This window comes from Grampus griseus (assembly GCF_964374135.1).
Source record: "Grampus griseus genome assembly, chromosome: X".
Taxonomy (NCBI): domain Eukaryota; kingdom Metazoa; phylum Chordata; class Mammalia; order Artiodactyla; family Delphinidae; genus Grampus; species Grampus griseus.
In genome coordinates this window covers 50,768,485-50,789,549 of record NC_138999.1, presented here as the reverse complement: position 1 = coordinate 50,789,549, position 21,065 = coordinate 50,768,485, and the positions used below count along the sequence as shown (strand labels likewise).

The window sequence follows — 21,065 nt, the reverse complement described above, 5'->3', positions numbered from 1 at the left end:
AAGCCATGCAGTGGTCTCTGGAATGTTAAAGGCTCAGAAAATTGGCAGATTCTCAGGTTCCATCTCAGGAAAAGAACATTTTTCTAGACCGAGTGCTGCCTGAAATGTTTGGCATTTCTGCTCATGAAAATGAAAGACTAGGTGGGGCCTGAGGCTTCCCTAGGGCAGTGGTTCCCACATCAGAATCACTGGGGGCCTGTGAGATCACACTGGTGCTTCCACTCCACCCACACATTCTGATTTAATTGGTACTGAAGTTGGGCGTGGGTCTTTCTTAAAAGCTCCCAAGATGATTCTGACAGGCAGCCAGTTGAAAGCTGAGAACCCTAGAAATTCTGCAGAGTTCTGGGAGGAAAGAGCAAAAGGTCCAGGACTAGCAAATACAAATTAGGGAGCCTCTGAGCAATACATAGAGCATACTTTCCCCAGGGCACCTACTCTGAGCCATGACACAGAGATGGAAAAGGCACAGTCCGTCCTTTCTGCTGAGTTTGGTGGGTGATAAAGCCAAGGCTGGTGTGTAGGCCACAGTGGTGGGAAGTGGCATTGGGCTGGGCCTTGAAGGTAAGTGGAACTGGGACAGGTGGTAAAAGGCGTTCTGACCTTATAGAGCTGTGTCTTTATGAGGAAGCAAACTTTATTTTTAAGGCAGGACAAGAAAAAAATAACATGAAATTTTTATCTGCCGTTTGAGCCACTACCCCCTCCTCTTTAGTGTGCAATGTGCATCTGCATTATACATGAACTAAATCCCCTTAGAAGACACAGGAATGCCTACTTGCAAAAAAAAAAAAAAGGCAATACTTCTACCTTGGCCTATTTCAAGCTACCAACATGGTTTAACTGGCTTGCTAAATTCCTGACATTAACAATGGACTGTCACAAGCCATTAAGAGCTAGCTCCAGCATCACCAATACCCCACATTCCCTCTCCTCACTGGTTAAGAACCACTACATTACAAGAAAATGTAGGATTTTAAAAAAAACACTTATCAAATAAAACACCATTAATGGTTTGTATTATAATAAAGTGAATTGCTGAAACCCACCTTTTGCAGCTAATTCTTAGGACAAACTTGGTAATACATTTGAGGGAGAGAGATCAGGCTGCCCAGACAGGCAGTGAGGATAACAGGCCTCTTGTCATGTCTAAATAGTAGGACATTACCACATGATGTCACTCTAATACTTGCTTATTTATGTCTCTGGGAGTCTCAGGCAAGTTGTCTCTCCTTTGCTAAAAGATTGGCATTCTTAACTTTTATACCTTGGGATGATTATGAAAATTACATCATACCTGTTGTTCATTACTAGAAAGGAATCTTTTACACATTTTTTTTTCTTGTAAAAGAGACTGAAAATTTTCAGAAAGGAGATAAGGGCAGAGACGCATTTTGGAATCACAGAACTTTGATTTAGCACAAGACTGTGATTTACCAGGTGGGTAAACTTGGACAAGATTCTTAACTTCTACTAGCTTCAGGGTCCTCACCTGTAAAATATGGAAAGATACTTGTAACTTCTACCTCACTGACTGGGAGTAAGTCACTTCCATTGGCATGTACTAAACACCCACCCCATGCCATTTCTCTGCACTGGGCCCAGAGAAAAACAAGATGAGGAAGTCCGAGTTCCTGCCCTTAAGAAGCTCAAGTTTAACCTCGAGGACAAAAACCTAAACAAGAGAATATAGAACAACGGCCAATTGACACGCTTAGGTTAGCACTCTAAAGTGTGAATGTGTTATCTGACATTCTCTAATACTGTGACAAAAATTCTTCACGTGTAGTAGCTTTTTTGTTGGGAAATAAATGAAGTGTTGGTCTTAATATTTCAATTATAAGAGTCACCAGAGATTAAGTGATTAGTGTTTTTATAACATCTGCCACACAGGGATGCTTTTAGAGGAGAGGACCAGGAGATGAGGGCACTGAAGCTGTGACTGTGGAGACAGGAGGAGTTGCTGAGAATGTGAGGAGTAAGGAAGAACAGATTGTAGAGGCGGGGAGGTAGACATAGGCATGGTTTTCAGAGATAGTCAAGATGAGCACGTGGAAGAACGTGCACATGCAGCACTAATTTACTGCCTGTGTGATTTGGGGCACATCACTTTCCCCTCTATAAGCCTCCATTTCCCTCTCTATAACTCATCAGGTATTTAGGATAAGTATTAAGCAAATGTTCTTGGGTTGCAAGCAGCAGAAATGAATGCTGGCTAATAAAACAAAAGTTATGTTGAAGCAGCAGGTATATATGAAGACATCAGAGTGGTAGAGACTTTGGCAACACAAGAATATAGGCCCCACTGAAAGAATTCACATTCCAGAAAAAAATTTATACACTTTTCTGGCCGAATAAAATGTGTCTACTGGCACCATCAGCCTCCAGTCCTCCAGTCTGCAACTCTCTCTACAGGAAAGAGCCCAGGTTCCTGCATAGCACCAAGGCCCTGTCAGCCCCAGAGGAACTCAAACTCCAGGCTAGAAACCCAGTTCTAGGCAACAGGGAGGGCCTAGATGGCAAGGCGTTAGGTGATAAAGACCATGTCTGGTTCTTTCCCAAAGCTTCAGCTCCCGCACAAGGCCAGGGACAGAGGCAGCCTCACAGATTGTCCCCAAATCTGGACTCTTTGTCTAAGGTAAGAGTTGGCTCACAGATATTTGATAGCCCATCAGATTACGCAGCTCACCAATGTCTGATTTCACAGACATCTGCTCATGGACCCCTGGTCATGGGCCGCATCAGGAGGTGGGGTAGGAGAAGAGGCAGGAACCACCTTCTTCTAGGCAGTAAGTCATTCACCAGCTAAAATCTCACAAGACTCGATGACTTCTCCCTCAGCCCTAAAGCTACTAAGTGGTTACCACGCCTAGCACTTCTTTCTCCATTTGCAGCTTTCCAATACACCGCCTCCGCCTTCCTACCCCCAGGAACTCTGAGCTCAGCCACCAACGTGACTGTCCACTGGATCCCCCACTAGCTGTGTGTAATCCCAAGGGAAGGGCCATATTCTGGCCATTTCTGTCTCCAGCTCTGGGCCTCACCCATAGTAGATGCTTGGTAAGTGCTTAATGGTTGCTAACCATTAAGAACCATTGCTATAGATTGAGTGTTTGCTTCCACCCTCCCAATCCCCCACCCCTCCCTCCAAATTCATATGTTGAAAACCTAATGCCCAAAGTAATGGTATTAGGGGAGACCTTTGGAAGGTGACCGTTGGGAGGGCAGAGCCTTCATGAATGGCTTTAGTGTCTTTATAGAAGAGGCCCCAGAGATACCCCTCATCTCATCCACCAAGTGAGAGCACAGCCAGATGTCAGGAGTTTGTAACCCAGAAGAAGGCCTTCACCAGAACCTGGCCATGCTGGCACCCTGATCTTGGCCTTCCAGCCTCCAGAACTGTAAGAAATAGACTTCTGTGGTTTATAAGCCACCCCGTCTGTGGTATTTTGCTATAGCATTCCAAACTATAGTAACCATGTTTGCCCTTCTAGAAATAATCATGACCTGGGTCAGGAGACCTAGGCTCAACCACTGACATGGCCCCCTCTGTCCTGGCCCTCAGTTTCCCCATCTCTACAGGAGGGAGAGAACACATGATTTCTAAATGGCCTTCTGGTTTCTCTAACACCCTCCTGATTCAGTGGTTATTTGTGACTCTGTAAAAATAGCTGCAACTTTGGCAGGTGTCTAAAGGGAGAGGGCCACCGATGGGTAGAAATGGCCCCTCCCACTCAGGAGACACCCATGGACTGTTCCTTTGAAGGGGGCAGGTAGTGAGGGTTGGTTAGTGAGGCAGTCAAGCAGTGATAAAGCTGGGGGCAGGTGACCATCAGGGGCAGAAACAGGTGACGGAAATCAGACACCTAGTTGTGAGTCTCCCACCCACCACTTAACTATGTGACCCAAGCTTGTCCCTTAATCTGAGCCTTTGTTTCCCCCTTGGTCCATGGGTGAGCAAGCAGTATGAGTGTCTGTTGGATTGAATTTTGAACCCTGAAGAGCTAATAGAACAGGAAGCTACATTCTGGGCTCTATGATGATGTTGCCCTCATGGGGAGAGCAGAGGGGGAGGGCCCAGTGAGCCTCCCCAACCCCTGCTGCTCCCCACCCAGCAGAGCAGAAGGTGCTGATATGCCTAAACCCAACTCACCACCACCTTCTGCTACCACACTAGAGCAAGAAATCCAGACCAGACAAGAGGCATTGCATCTTAAAATTTTATGTGAAATTCTGTAAATGTGTATAGAGTGGCCTGTGGCTGTCTGCACACAGGCCTGGACTGTAGGGACACCACTGCTCAGCCCTTGCTGTAGATAGCTGCCCTGCCCCGCTCCTCAAACTCTTCCTTGCTGACCCAAAGCTGCTGGATGGCCTGCAGGGAGGCCAGGATGGAGCCGCCGGTCCACACGGAGGTCTTCCTCTCGGGAGCAGCAGCCACTGTGGGGCTGTCCCCCGGGCAGGGGAAACTCAGCTCCCTCTGGAAGCACTCTGGGAAGCCGTCCAGCATGGTGCAGCTGCCACACAGCAGCAGGTTGGCTGCCATCTCCTCCTTGAAGCCGGCCTCCTGGCAGTGGTTCAGGCAGGCGGCCATGAGCTTGGGGAGACCAGGCTGGTTGCTGCCCACCAAGGTGGGCTTGAAGAGCATCTCGGTGAACAGAAAGCACTACTGACCGATGGTGATGAGCTTGCCGTTGGGGAGCTCATAATCCACACGCAGATCCTCCAGGCACAGGCCAAGCTCCTCCACTGGCTTGAGTGCCGAGTAGCAGAACTTCTTCTTGATGTGCTCGATGATGTGCAGGTGGTCGTCCGTGAACTTGTGGCCGGCCTCATTGAGCAGCTGCAGCAGGTAGTTGGTGAGGTCACTGCCGGCATAGTCGGCACGACTTGTCAGGCCTGGCAGCACGTCGCCCTTGGAGATGGGCACCACATGTGAGACACCGTGCCCACTCTCCACCACCAGCCCAGAGGTCTTGCCATAGGAGTAGATGGACAGCAACGACTGGGAGGTCACGTGCATGGCAGGGATACCAAAGGTCTCGAACATGAGCTCTGCATACTTCTCACGGTTGCTGGTGGGGCTGAGCAGGGGGTCAGAGACCAGCACAGCATGCTCCTCGGGGAGGATCTTCATGGCCGTGTGGAAGATGTACTCCCAGATGTTCTGGACACAGTCCCAGTCCACCACGATGCCGTATTTTAGCGGATAAATCAGCTTCAGAGGCACCTCCATGTTGAGCAGCTCGTGGCCCATGTAGGTCTGCTTGTGGGTGTCACAGGCGTCAGCTGCCTCAGAGCAGAGCTTGCCCACAGTGGAGGAGATGAAGTAGGTCGGGCTCGGCTCGCCCACATAGCCACACTTACAGTACTGGGAGCCCAGGTCAATGATGAGTGCCTTGATCTTACTCACCTTCTTGGGCTTCATCTTCAGCTGAGTGGATGAACTTGTGTCCCGGATGCCAGCCTCAGGACCTGGCAGCGTGCCTGCCTCTCCAGGGTCCCCCTGAGCCGTGCCCATGGTCTTGGGGCTAGGGCTGTTCCTTGTCTCCATTTGCCTTCCTTGCTCACTTTTCTCACATCCACATCCTAGAGCTCCGTGGGGAGAAATAAGAGGTCCACCTCCAGCAGTGCCTTGGCAACCCCTCAGGATTGTGATGTCACCACGGGCTAGTCCATTCTGGCAGCCCAGGGAGGGCTTGGCCTTGGCAGACCCTTGATCTATCACCCCCACCTCCATTGGCATAACTCGACTTTGCTCCCAGACAGAGCAGGTGGCCAGCACAGTTTTAGAAGTCCAACCACACTTGGGTCTCAGAGGTTTCTGCTCCCTCTCCTTATATCCTCACTCCTAATCCCTCGTTCACTAGCTGAACACCTCTTCCTCCTCAGCTTCTTGGCCAAGAGGGTGATAAATACTTGAGCAGTATTGATAAATACTACAGCCAAACACTGTAGCAGGCACCTCACATGACACTTCACAGAATCTTGGGAGGTAGGCAGAGCTAAGGAAATCAAGGCTCAGAATGCAAATGACTTGCCCAAGAGAAAACAGCTCTTGGAGTGTTTGTTTGTACTTTAACCCAAGTTCCTCCAAATCCAATGTACCAGGTCACCTTAAAGAGTGTGTAGGTGGTAACTACAGCTAGAGGGGAAGATGGTAGAAGAGTAAGACGCGGAGATCACCTTCCTCTCCACAGATACACCAGAAATACATCTACACGTGGAACAACTACTACAGAACACTTACTGAACGCTGGCAGAAGACCTCAGACCTCCCAAAAGGCAAGAAACCCCCCATGTACCTAGGTAGGGCAAAAGAAAAAAGAATAAACAGAGACAAAAGGATACGGACGGGACCTGCACCAGTGGGAGGGAGCTGTGAAGGAAGAAAGGTTTCCACACACTAGAAAGCCCCTTCCCGGGCGGAGACTGCGGGTGGCAGAGGGGAGGAGCTTTGGAGCCGCAGAGGAGAGCACAGCAACAGGGGTGCAGAGGGCAAAGCGGAGATTCCCGCACAGAAGATCGGTGCCGACCGGCACTAACCAGCCCGAGAGGCTTGTCTGCTCACCTGCCAGAGCGGGCGGGGCTGGGAGCTGAGGCCCGGGCTTCGGTCGGGGCGCAGGGAGAGGACTGGGGTTGGCGGCGTGAACACAGCCTGCAGGGGGTTAGTGCGCCACGGCTAGTTGGGAGGGAGTCCGGGGAAAAGTCTGGACCTGCCGAAGAAGCAAGAGGCTTTTTCCTCCCTCTTTGTTTCCTGGTGCGTGAGGAGAGGGGTTTAAGAACGCTGCTTAAAGGAGCTCCAGAGATGGGCGTGGGCCACGGATAAAAGCGCGAACCCCAGAGACAGGCATGAGAGACGCTAAGGCTGCTGCCACCGCCACCAAGAAGCCTGTGTGCGAACACAGGTCACTATCCACACCCCCCTTCAGGAGAGCCTGTGCAGCCCGCCACTGCCAGGGTCCCGGGATCCAGGGACAACTTCCACAGGAGAACGCATGGCACGCCTCAGGCTGGTGCAACATCACGCTGGCCTCTGCCGCCGCAGGCTCGCCCCGCACTCCGTGATCTCCCCTCCCCCTGGCCTGAGTGAGCCAGAGCCCCCGCATCAGTGGCTCCTTTAACCCCGTCCTGTCTGAATGAAGAACAGACGTCCTGCGGCGACCTACACGCAGAGGCGGGGCCAAATCCAAAGCTGAGCTCCTGGGAGCTGTGAGAACAAAGAAGAGAAAGGGAAATCTCTCCCAGCAGGCTCAGAAGCAGTGGCTTAAAGCTCCACAATCAACTTGATGTACCCTGCATCTGTGGAATACATGAATAGACAATGAATCATCCCAAATTAAGGAGGTGGACTTTGAGAGCAAGATTTATAATTTTTCCTTTTTTTGTGAGTGTGTATGTGTATGCTTCTGGGTGAGATTTTGTTTGTATAGCTTTGCTTCCACCATTTGTCCAAGGGTTCCATCCGTCCGTTTTTTGTTTTGTTTTTTTTTATTTTTTTCTTAATAATTATTTTTATTTTAATTATTTTATTTTACTTTATCTTCATTCTTTCTTTCCTTCCTTCCCTCCTTTAGAAAACGAATCATCCCAAATTGAGGAGGTGGACTTTGAGAGCAAGATTTATGATTTTTTCCCCATTTCCTCTTTTTGTGAGTGTGTATGTGTATGCTTCTGTGTGAGATTTTGTCTGTAGAACTTTGCTTCCACCATTTGTCCCAGGGTTCTAACCATCCGTTTTTATGTTTTTTGTTTTTTTTTTCTCTTAATAATTATTTTTTATTTTAATAACTTTATTATATTTTATCTTACTTTATTTTTTTTACTTTATCTTCTTTCTTTCTTTTTTTCCTTCCTTCCCTCCTTCCTTCCTCCCTCCCATCCTCCCTCCCTTCTTTCTTTCTTTCTTTCTACTTCTACTAATTGTCACTTTCTACTTTTTCTCCCTTTTCTTCTGAGCCATGTGGATGAAAGACTCTTGCTGCTACAGCCAGGAGTTAGTGCTGTGCCTCTGAGGTGGGAGAGCCAACATCAGGACATTGGTCCACAAGAGACCTCCCAGCTGCACATAATATCAAACGGAGAAAATCTCCCAGAGATCTCCATATCAACACCAGCACCCAGCTTCACTCAACGACCAGCAAGCTACAGTGCTGGACATCCTATGCCAAAAAACTAACAAGACAGGAACACAACCCCATCCATTAGTAGAGAGGCTGCCCCAAATCATAATAAGTCGACAGACACCCGAAAACACACCACCAGATGTGGAACTGCCCACCAGAAAGACAAGATCCAGCCTCATCCACCAGAAAACAGGCACTAGTCCCCTCCACCAGGAAGCCTACACAACCCACTGAACCAATCTTAGCCACTGGGGACAGACACCAAAAACAAATGGAACTACAAACATGCAGCCTGCAAAAAGGAGACCCCAAACACAGTAAGATAAGCAAAATGAGAAGACAGAAGAACACACAGCAGATGAAGGAGCAAGATAAAAACCCACCAGACCTAACAAATGAAGAGGAAATAGGCAGTCTACCTGAAAAAGAATTCAGAACAATCATAGTAAAGATGATCCAAAATCTTGAAAACAGAAAAGGCAAAATGCAAGAAACATTTCACAAGGACCTAGAAGACCTAAAGATGAAACAAACAATGATGAACAACACAATAAATGAAATGAAAGATACTCTAGATGGGATCAATAGCAGAATAACTGAGGCAGAAGAACGGATAAGTGACCTGGAAGATAAAGTAGTGGAAATAACTACTGCAGTGCAGAAAAAAGAAAAAAGAATGAAAAGAACTGAGGACAAGTCTCAGAGACCACTGGGACAACATTAAACGCACCAACATTCGAATTATAGGGGTTCCAGAAGAAGAAGAGAAAAAGAAAGGGACTGAGAAAATATTTGAAGAGATTATAGTTGAAAACTTCCCTAATATGGGAAAGGAAATAGTTAATCAAGTCCAGGAAGCACAGACAGTCCCATACAGGATAAATCCAAGGAGAAATACGCCAAGACACATATTAATCAATCTGTCAAAAATTAAATACAAAGAAAGCATATTAAAAGCAGCAAGGGAAAAACAACAAATAACACACAAGGGAACCCCCATAAGGTTAACAGCTGATCTTTCAGCAGAAACTCTGCAAGCCAGAAGGGAACAGCAGGACATATTGAAAGTGATGAAGGAGGAAAATCTGCAAGCAAGATTACTCTACCCAGCAAGGATCTCATTCAGATTTGATGGAGAAATTAAAACCTTTACAGACAAGCAAAAGCTGAGACAGTTCAGCACCACCAAACCAGCTCTAAAACAACTGCTAAAGGAAATTCTCTAGGCATGAAACACAAGAGAAGAAAATGACCTACAATAACAAACCCAAAACAATTAAGAAAATGGGAATAGGAACATACAGATCGATAATTACTTAAATGTAAATGGACTAAATGCTCCCACCAAAAGACACAGATTGGCTGGATGGATACAAAAACAGGACCCATATATTTGCTGTCTACAAGAGACCCACTTCAGATCTAGAGACACGTACAGACTGAAAGTAAGGGGATGCAAAAAGATATTTCATGCAAATGGAAACCAAAAGAAAGCTGGAGTAGCAATTCTCATATCAGACAAAAGAGACTTTAAAATAAAGACTATTAGAAGAGACAAAGAAGGACACTACATAATGATCAAGGGATCGATCCAAGAAGAAGATATAACAATTGTAAATATTTATGGACAAAACATAGGAGCATCTCAATACATAAGGCAAATACTAACACCGTAAAAGGGGAAATCGACAGTAACACATTCATAGTAGGGGACTTTAACACCCCACTTTCACCAATGGACAGATCATCCAAAATGAAAATAAATAAGGAAACCCAAGCTTTAAATGATACATTAAACAAGATGGACTTAATTGATATTTATAGGACACTCCATCCAAAAACAACAGAATACACTTTTTTCTCAAGTGCTCATGGAACATTCTCCACGATAGATCATATCTTGAATCACAAATGATGCCTTGGTAACTTTAAGAAAATTGAAATTGTATCAAGTATCTTTTCCGACCACAACGCTATGAGACTAGATATCAATTACAGGAAAAGATCTGTAAGAAATACAAACACATGGAGGCTAAACAATACACTACTTAATAATGAAGTGATCACTGAAGAAATCAAAGAGGAAATCAAAAAATACCTAGAAACACATGACAATGGAGACACGACGACACAAAATCTATGGGATGCACAAAAAGCAGTTCTAAGAGGGAAGTTTATAGCAATACAATCCTACCTTAAGAAACAGGAAACATCTCGAATAAACAACCTAACCTTGCACCTAAAGCAACTAGAGAAAGAAGAACAAAAAAACCCCAAAGCTAGCAGAAGGAAAGAAATCATAAAAATCAGATCAGAAATAAATGAAAAAGAAATGAAGGAAACGATAGCAAAGATCAATAAAACTAAAAGCTGGTTCTCTGAGAAGATAAACAAACTTGATAAACCATTAGCCAGACTCAACAAGAGAAAAAGGGAGAAGACTCAAATCAATAGAATTAGAAATGAAAAAGGAGAAGTAACAACTGACACTGCAGAAATACAAAGGATCATGAGAGATTACTACAAGAAACTCTATGCCAATAAAGTGGACAACCTGGAAGAAATGGACGAATTCTTAGAAAGGCACAACCTGCCAAGACTGAATCAGGAAGAAATAGAAAATATGAACAGACCAATCACAAGCACTGAAATTGAAACTGTGATTAAAAATCTTCTGACAAACAAAAGCCCAGGACCAGATGGCTTCACAGGCGAATTCTATCAAACATTTAGAGAAGAGCTAACACCTATCCTTCTCAAGCTCTTCCAAAATATAGCAGAGGAGGAACACTCCCAAACTCATTCTACGAGGCCACCATGAACCTGATACCAAAACCAGAGAAGGATGTCACAAAGAAAGAAAACTACAGGCCAATATCACTGATGAACATAGATGCAAAAATCCTCAACAAAATACTAGCAAACAGAATCCAACAGCACATTAAACGGATCATACACCATGATCAAGTGGGGTTTATTCCAGGAATGCAAGGATTCATCAATATACGCAAATCAATCAACGTGATACATCATATTAACAAATTGAAGGAGAAAAACTATATGATCATCTCAATAGATGCAGAGAAAGCTTTTGACAAAATTCAACACCTATTTATGATAAAAACCCTGCAGAAAGTAGGCATAGAGGGAACTTTCCTCAACATAATAAAGGCCATATATGACAAACCCACAGCCAACATCGTCCTCAATGGTGAAAAACTGAAAGCATTTCCACTAAGACCAGGAACAAGACAAGGCTGCCCAATCTCACCACTCTTATTCAACATAGTTTTGGAAGTTTTAGCCACAGCAATCAGAGAAGAAAAGGAAATAAAAGGAATCCAAATCGGAAAACAAGAAGTAAAGCTGTCACTATTTGCAGATGACATGATACTATACTTAGAGAATCCTAAAGATGCTACCAGAAAACTACTAGAGCTAATCAATGAATTTGGTAAAGTAGCAGGATACAAAATTAATGCACAGATATCTCTGGCATTCCTATACACTAACGATGAAAAATCTGAAAGTGAAATCAAGAAAACACTCCCATTTACCATTGCAACAAAAAGAATAAAATATCTAGGAATAAACCTACCTAAGGAGACAAAAGACCTGTATGCAGAAAATTATAAGACACTGATGAAAGAAATTAAAGATGATACAAATAGACGGAGAGATATACCCTGTTCTTGGATTGGAGGAAACAACATTGTGAAAATAACTCTACTTCCCAAAACAATCTATAGATTCAATGCAATCCCTATCAAACTACCACTGGCATTTTTCACAGAACTAGAACAAAAAATTTCACAATTTGTATGGAAACACAGAAGACCCCGAATAGCCAAAGCAATGTTGAGAATGAAAAATGGAGCTGGAGGAATCAGGCTCCCTGACTTCAGACTATACTACAAAGATACAGTAATCAACACAGTATGGTACTGGCACAAAACCAGATATATAGATCAATGGAACAGGATAGAAAGCCCAGAGATAAACCCAGGCACATATGGTCACCTTATCTTTTTGATAAAGGAGGCCGGAATATACAGTGGAGAAAGGACAGCCTCTTCAATAAGTGGTGCTGGGGAAACTGGACAGCTACATGTAAAGTCTGAGATTAGATCACTCCCTAACACCATACACAAAAATAAGTTCAAAATGGATTAAAGACCTAAATGTAAGGCCAGAAACTATCAAACTCTTAGAGGAAAACATAGGCAGAAATCTCTATGACATAAATCACAGCAGGATTCTTTTTGAACCACCTCCTAGGGAAATGGAAATAAAAACAAAAATAAACAAATGGGACCTAATGAAACTTCAAAGCTTTTGCACAGCAAAAGAAACCATAAACAAGACCAAAAGACAACCCTCAGAATGGGAGAAAATATTTCCAAATGAAGCAACTGACAAAGGATTAATCTCCAAGATTTATAAGCAGCTCATGCAGCTTAATAACAAAAAAACCCAATCCAAAAATGGGCAGAAGACCTACATAGACATTTCTCCAAAGAAGATATACAGACTGCCAACAAACACATGAAAGTATGCTCAACATCACTAATCATTAGAAAAATGCAAATCAAAACTACAATGAGATATCATCTCACACCGGTCAGAAAGGCCATCATCAAGAAATCTAGAAACAATTAATGCCGGAGAGGGTGTGGAGAAAAGGGAACCCTCTTGCACCGTTAGTGGGAATGTAAATTGATACAGCCACTATGGAGAACAGTATGGAGGTTCCTTAAAAAACTACAAATAGAACTACTATATGACCCACCAATCCCACTACTGGGCATATACCCTGAGAAAACCAAAATTCAAAAAGAGTCATGTACCAAAATGTTCATTGCGGCTCTATTTACAATAGCCCGGAGATGGAAACAACCTAAATGCCCATCATCAGATGAATGGATAAAGAAGATGTGGCACATATATACAATGGAATATTACTCAGCCATAAAAAGAAACGAAATTGAGCTCTTTGTAATGAGGTGGATAGACCTAGAGTCTGTCATACAGAGTGAAGTAAGTCAGAAAGAAAAAGACAAATACCGTATGCTAACACATATATATGAAATTTAAGAAAAAAGAATGTCATGAAGAATCTAGGGGTAAGACAGGAATAAAGACACAGACCTACTAGAGAATGGACTTGAGGATATGGGGAGGGGCAAAGGTAAGCTGTGACAAAGCGAGAGAGAGGCATGGACATTTATACACTACCAAACGTAAGGGAGGTAGCTAGTGGGAAGCAGCCGCATAGCACAGGAAGATCAGCTCGGTGCTTTGTGACCACCTGGAGGGGTGGGATAGGGAGGGTGGGAGGGAGGGAGACAGACGCGGGAAGAGATATGGGAACATATGTATATGTATAACTGATTCATTTTGTTGTGAAGCAGAAACTAACACACAATTGTAAAGCAATTATACTCCAATAAAGATGTTAAAAAAAAAAAAGAGAGCGTGTAGGCCCTGATGAAAGAAACCTGGCCACAAGCAGTGCCCAGTCTAGTTGGGAAGAAGATGAATGGATGCAGAGGAGTTTGCAGGTGTACGTCTATTGGGAGAACAGAGGCGCACAACGGAGGGAGGGAGTCAGAAGGTTCTTCCGAAAGGTGCTGCCTACGTAGAGTACTGCAAGATAGGTGGATATTTGTCAGGTAGCTAAGGGGAGGGAAAGCCATCCAGAGCAGAGAGCACAGCCTGAGCAAACACTCGAGGGAGGCATGGTGGAGAGCTTCCAGTAGTTGAAGTGTTTGGAAAAATAGATCAGGATAAGGCAGTCATGGGAGCAACTAGGGAGGACCTCAAATGCTAGAGGTTAGGGCTTGGATTAAACTGACAACAGCTGGGGAGCCAATGAAGCCTTTAAGCAGGTGAGTGGTCAGATTTGGTTTCCAGGACAAAATCTTAGAATGATTCATGTTTAGCTGTAATATGGAGGGACAAGTCTCTGAGATCTAAAAGGAGGATGTTGAAGAAATTCTTGTAAGGCTTGAAGGTGGCCTGAGCTAGGGCTGTGATAGTGTGGAAAAAAAAGGAAGGGGCAGGTTCTAAAGAAATTCAGAAGGTAGAATCTAATCTAATTTGTTGGTTCTCAACTGTCCTCAATTCAATCCAAGCTTTTAGTCTAACATTTGAGACCCTTTCACATAGGCTCCTGTGACATCTCTAGCCTCTAGCATTGCGTTTACATTAGATGATTAGATGTGGGGAGTGAGGAAGAGGGAAGGATGAATCCCTTTCCTCTGCCCAAGCAAAGATGGTCTGTCATCCAGAACAAACAAATTCATTAGGTTCCCATAGGGTCCTCTCTACCAAACTGTCACCGCTCTAAAAAAAAGACAGATTAGGGCTTTGGTAAAGAAACAGGAGGAAGAGGGGAAGAGAAACAACTGGGGCTAAGGAAGTTTTCTGGGAAAATTAATAAGGGCAGAAGTAGTTGAAGGATTAGGTGACGTGGATAGGAAAGAAAAGAGGGATTGTTAAGACATAAGAAATACTGCTGTGGAACATTAATAAATAACTCGTGGGGATTTCTGTTTGCTGAATTGTTTCTTGGAACTGGATTATGTGGGCAACAACTTTATAAGGATTACAGTTATGAGCACCACCAAGTTCCATTGGTGGTGTCTCAAAATCACAGAACCTGAGGATTAAACACTTGATCTGGCACGGAAAGCTGTGAGGGACAAACTTTTCCTCACATTGGATTGACATCTGTACCTCTCTGAAGAAGCCATTAATTGGTCTTGGGTCTACTTTTGAGGTTGTGCAAGGCAAGCTAATTCTTCCATGTGACAACACTTAAGCTATTTAAAGGCGATGCTTGTGGACCCCCCCTAAGCCTCCTCTTCTTCCACTCCTTATGGAAAGGCAGTACAGAATAGAAAGAGGAGTAAGGAATTGGACTCAGAAGACCCGAGTTCAAATATAGCTTCATTATTATAATCTGAGCTTGGGCAAACTACTCAAAATGTTAGTCGAATCTGATTTTGATAGTGCTAGATCCCCTCATCAGCTTGATCCCTATCCACTGCCTCCAGGTTTCAGGCTTGAGCATCTAGGTGGATGGTAGGGCTCCTCATATATAGACAGAGGATACAGGGGCAAGAGCGGTTATACAGGGGAAGGCAATGAGTTCCATTTGGGGCATGCTGACTTAGAGATGTCCAGAGGCCACTAGGCTGTGGATTATGGAGCTCGGGAAAGAGAAACAACAGAGTATCTCCACCTTCTGAAGACAGCTCCTTTCCCTTCCACCTCGAGGGAACTGGTTAGTCTTAGAATTGGGGTTATCACACTGAGGGCTGAGCTTTGGGAATGAGGCTCACTGTCTGTCTGACAAGGAATTCTTTTCTTTGCTGGGAGCTTGACTCAGTTTCCCAAATGTCAACATATTGAAGAGTTGGATTCCTAGGTCTCAACAGTCCTAGGCTCGAAACATTCAGATTCAGTAAGGTGGGGGTGGGATCTAGGAATCTGCATTCGTGAAAAGAAATGTTGTACACTGGCCTTTTCCTTACTAGATTCTCTTTCTTCCCTCCATAGCTGCTAAAGCTACAGGGCCTGGTTCACCTTTCCTCCAAAGGTCAAGGGTGAGTGGTGTCCCAAAAAACAAAACTAGGAGCAAGGATACCACCTCAGGGAGAAATGTGTTTCTTGGTCTAATTTTTTCACGTTTTCTTTCTCCACGATAGGGGAGAGCCTCAGCGTTGCTTTCCAGAAGGATCATCTCATGTTTTTTTTGGTCTTGGGCCAGAGGAGCAAAAGTAGGTGTTATCCCATGAGAAAATACGGCCCAAGAAAGTATGAGCAACATAGAGTGTCTCTACCTAGAGGGACCTCACCAGAGACCCCAGGAGCCCACATACGCCTTAGATGGCTGGTGACAAGTGTGCAGGGTTGCATGTGCCAGGCAGTGGAGGTTTTGGGTTCAGTGTGCCAACAGTCTTTATATCTTTCCATCATTGATACCACTGTGTGCTGACCCAGAGAGAAGGGTCACAAAGGGTGACGTGAAAGCTAAGGGGAAAAGGGTTTCCATCAGGAGACAGCATCCAAGTATGCATAATCCTGAGAGGTGAAGTAAAAGGAGTGAAATGGGTCCATTGGCTTTAGCCTGAAGGATGTGGGGATGGACCCTGACAGTCCCTGTGCCCATGGACCTTACAGATGGAGCAATTGGCCTTAAGCTAGCACATCACTTCTCCCACCTATGATGACAGAAAGCACTAAGGACAGCAAGCATGAGCAGTGGGGGAGGAGCCTGTGAAACAGAGCATGTCATGCTCTGAGTGTCTTAGTGAAGTGGGATGCACAGGTCGAGTGACAGAGGGTGAATAATGGTCCCCCAAAGATGTCCACATCTGAATCCCTGGAACCTGTGAATATGTTACCTTTCATGGTAAAAGGGACTTTGCAGATGTGAGCTAAGAAGTTTGCAATGGGGAGATTAACAACCCTTGATTATCCAGGTGGGCCCAAAGTAATCAGAATTATCTTAAGAAGAGGGAGACAGGAGGGTCAAGTTCAGATAAGGAGATATGACAATGGAAGCAGAAGTCTGAGAGGTCTTTGAAGATGAAGGAAGGGGCCACAAGCCAAGGAAGGTAGGCAGCATCTAGGAGCTGGAAAAGGATTATCCCTTAGAGCCTCCAGAAGGAACGAGGCCCTGCTGAGACCTTGATTTTAGCCCACTAAGACTGACTGTGGACTTCTAACCTCCAGAATTGCAGGATAATAAATTTGTGTTTTAAGCCATTAAATTTGTGGTAATTTGTCACAGCCTCAATAGGAAACTAGTAGAGCCTCTTACAGGACTCCAGGGCAGTAAAAATGTACCAAGCAGCTGCATATTTCTCAGAAATCAAGAGGTGGGTTGAGGAGAAGGAAAATGGATGATTCTAAACTAAATACACCTTTGGTTGTCATACAAGTTCTCTTGAAATAAAGTCAGACAATCCAAGTTGGCCATGCAAACCCCTGAAAAGCAGAGGTAAGTAAGCTATTTCTCAGGCAGCCAGGCATAGAGAAAAGTACTTTCCTATTCTTCTTTCAAAGTTCAATACCATCTCCTCCTCTACCCATTGAACCAAGAAGCTGCCCCTATCACATAGTCACAAGGCTCATGAAACTAGACTTGGTCCTTTTCTTCTCTCATACCCCAAAAGGAGTAAAGAGCATCCCCAGTAACTTCCTTAAAGGAGAAAGCCCACCATTGTAGTGACTGCCTCCTTATTAAGAGCACAGTGCTGCATAACATAAGGATGGATCCTGGGCGCCTTGAGAGCAGCAGGTGTCAGCACCAACAGGCCCAGCTTCAGAGATGGCATGTGATACAGTGGCCAAGCAGCCTCAGAGACACATGTTGGGTCCCATCAAGGGACACCCCTGGGAAGAAGTCGCAGTCAGCAGAACTTGGCACTGCTGGCTGGATATCCTTGGGTGAGCTATGTACCTGAGAGCCTCAGTGTTCTCATCAGTGGGACTGTAGGGTCTAATTTCATTGTCAACCCAATGACCTGGACAAAGGAGGAGTATGTGTGCAAATATGTGTCCAAAAATAATTCCTCTGCAGGTTGCCCTAAGAAATAGGCGGGACAGAAGTGCTTGGCACGGTCACCATAGCAGCCATTGGTCCTGCTAAAATCTAAATCAAATGGTGTCAACTCTCTGCTCAAAATTCTCTAGTGCTTTCTGACTTCACACAGAGTTAGAGCCAAAGTCCTAGCAAAGGCCTATGAGACCTAACGTGAGCTGCTCTCCATCCCCCACCCCTTCTCCCATCTCTACTTTTCCTTGCTGTCTCCACTGCAGCCACACTGGTCTTCTTGGAATCCTCTAACTTGGGAATAGGCAAACTTTTTCTGCAAAGGGCCAGATAGTCGATACTCATTTTCAGCTTTGCAGGCCATACAGTACTTATTGCAATGACTCAACTCTGATGTTGTAGCACAAAAGCAGACATAGACAACATGTAAACGAATGAGCATGGCTGTGATCCAATAAAACGTTATTAAGAAAAACAGGCTGCAGGCCTGAGTTTACAGACCCTGCTCTAACCCACAGTCGTCTGCACCTGCTGCTCCCCGATATACACATGGCACTCTCCCTCACTTCCTTCAGGTCCTCACTCAAGTGTCACTGTCTCAGGGAGAAAACTACATGGCACATTAACACAGCCACCCTCTCCCCAGCCTTCCCTGCTTCCTTTTCTCTTTTGCCATTAACATCTTCTAACATATATTTATTTTGTTTATTGTCTGCCTCTCCCCAAACCCCACTGATTAGAATGTAAACTCTACAAGGGCAGAGATTTTTGTCTTTTTTTCACTGCTGCCTGCCTTGCACATAGTAAGCACTCAATGAATATTAATTGATTGGATAAACCAGGTTTACTACAAAATTTAGTAAAAAGTAAGTCCCTTCAGAAACACTATTTCAAATCTACCCTAACACAGGAGGTTAGGTTCCCACACAAACCCACACAAAGGTTCCCAGTATCTAGAAAGCCCTGGGACACTGGATTATGTCATAATCAGTGGTGTCATCACTGGGGAAATTCTCAAGTTGCCCTCTGACTTAAGCCTTTCAGGCCTTGAGGCCAGTGGGATTGAGGAACTTTCTGAGAGCAAAACAGCTCTTGAGAGCGTGTGGGCTCCACAGGCGGCAATCATAGGGGATTGGCCTTCCGAGAGAACGGGTGAACAGGACTCCCTGCAGACACAGATCCTCCAGACTGCCTCGTTAAAGGACGGCCCAGCGAAGCAGGCAGTGTGGGTTCGCCGCAACCGTTCAGAGCCAGAAGAACCTACAAAATCACCTGTGGTCAATAAGAAGCCCAAGCTAGAGTTGACCAAAGCAGTGGTCGTGGACCTTGGCACGGGCTACTGTAAATGTGGCTTTGCCGGGCTGCCAAAGCCCACCCACATGATCTCACCCACAGTGGGCAAACCCTACATGGAGACGGCCAAAACCGGGGACAATCACAAGGAGACATTTGTGTGGCACGAGCTTATCAACCCAGAAGTTTGTCTCAAGCTAATTAATCTTCTGTGACATGGCATCATCATGGACTGGGATACAGTGCAGGATATCTGGGAATATCTTTTCCATCAAGAGATGAAGATTGCCCCAGAGGAGCACGCCGCCTTGGTTTCAGACCCACCCCTGAGACCACACACAAATAGAGAGAAGTATGCTGAAATGCTGTTTGAGACCTTCAAAACTCCCGCAATGCATATCGCCTACCAGTCCCGCCTGTCCATGTACTCCTACGGAAGGACCTCTGGCCTGGTTGTGGAGGTCGGCCACGGTGTGTCCTATGTAGTTCCCATCTACGAGGGCTATCCTTTGCCCAGCATCACTGGACGGCTGGACTACGCGGGTTCTGACCTGACAACCTACTTAATGGGCCTGATGAAAAATTTGGGGAAACACTTCACTGAGGACCAGCTGGGCATTGTGGAGGACATCAAGAAGAAATGCTGCTTTGTGGCCCTGGTCCCCACTGAAGAGAAGAAAGTCCCAGCTACTGAGCATACAATCCAGTACACCCTGCTGGATGGGCAGGAGATATACCTGTGCCAGGAAAGGTTCCTCTGCTCAGAGATGTTCTTCAAGCCTTCTCTGATCAAGTCCATGCAGCTGGGCCTCCACACCCAGACAGTGTCCTGCCTTAACAAGTGTGACATCACCCTCAAACGAGACCTCATGGGGTATATCCTACTCTGTGGGGGGAGCACCATGCTCAGCGGTTTCCCTAACCATCTGCAGAAGGAGCTGAGAAGCATGTGTCCTAATGACACCCCCCAGGTAAACGTGTTGCCCGAAAGAGACACTGCAGTGTGGACGGGTGGCTCCCTCCTACCATCGCTTCAGGGCTTCCAACCACTGTGGGTCCACCGCTTTGAGTATGAGGAACATGGGCCTTTCTTCCTCTACAGAAGGTGCTTCTGAACTCCGATGAAGCATGGTTGCTGTGGTGGCCATGCGTCAGCTTTGCTGGGTGAGCACCCATCCCATACATAGGGAGCTGAGCCAGCCAGTTCACTCCTGCAGTATTAAACAATCCTTGCATTTCCCTCCACAATGTATTTCTCTATTTCCTCATGCAATGAGAACTTCATACATGCAGCATCTGCCTTAAAATGTCCATTTGCCAAAACAACAGCGGGGGCTGGGTGAAGGAGACGGGCAGTGCAGGGGGTGGGGGGGGAGAAGGGGGGAGTGATTATGGACCAAAAAGACGTAGCTTATAGTTTAATTGCTTAAGTATTGGGGGGAGAAACTACTTCTAAAATTATTCTGTCCCTTATTTTGTATATTCCCCACTTTAGGTACTACAGTATTGTTAAACTCTGCTTGGAAGGGGGAGTGTGATAAAGATAGATTAGGTAGATAGAGCAAATGCTGTTGTGGCCTATAAGACGATCCCTTTCAATAAACACCAACAGGAAGTATGCTGTAATGGTTCAGTCGCCCACAAAGCAGCAGAGTGCATTTCACACTTGATCAGTGACTCTGAAGACTTGGAAAGAGCTGATGAAGATGTCTGATGCCTGCTTTAACTGTACTTTCTTTTAGTTCCAGTAGTCATTTATGTCTCGATACCAGTTCTTACCAAGCCATCATGGTGACTGGCTGCTGAAGCCTGGTGTTATTATGAGCAAGATATGTGTATCTTAAGGGAAAAACTCTTCAGGGAATAGATGCTATATAGATTTCCCCCTTTAAAAAATTGGGGGCAGATTTGTCTTGGGTTATCAGCACTAAGGTCATGAGGATGCAACCCACAGCCATTCTCCAGACACTTCAAGCAGCAGATGCTCCTCTCCAACCAGACTGGATCCTCCATCAACCTGCAGGGTATACAACTGGAGTCTGGAATGGGTGCGGGATAAAGGCTGCCAGTTCTGCAGTGTG

General features: G+C 45.3%; 2 protein-coding genes across 2 annotated transcripts; one reads left to right on the top strand and one right to left on the bottom strand.

The window, feature by feature from the left end:
- Positions 1-4,300: 4,300 nt before the first annotated feature.
- Positions 4,301-5,608, bottom strand: LOC309840055 (actin-like protein 7B; the record flags this gene model as incomplete). Its single annotated transcript, XM_082682057.1, is given in 2 exon segments — positions 4,301-4,666; positions 4,670-5,608. Coding segments are annotated over 2 exon segments (1,251 nt in total). The 5' UTR covers positions 5,555-5,608.
- Positions 5,609-17,407: 11,799 nt separating this feature from the next.
- On the top strand, positions 17,408-20,099 carry LOC309840054 (actin-like protein 7A; the record flags this gene model as incomplete). Its single annotated transcript, XM_082682056.1, is given in 4 exon segments — positions 17,408-17,585; positions 18,683-18,718; positions 18,721-19,196; positions 19,200-20,099. Coding segments are annotated over 4 exon segments (1,590 nt in total).
- Between the last annotated feature and the right edge of the window lie 966 nt (positions 20,100-21,065).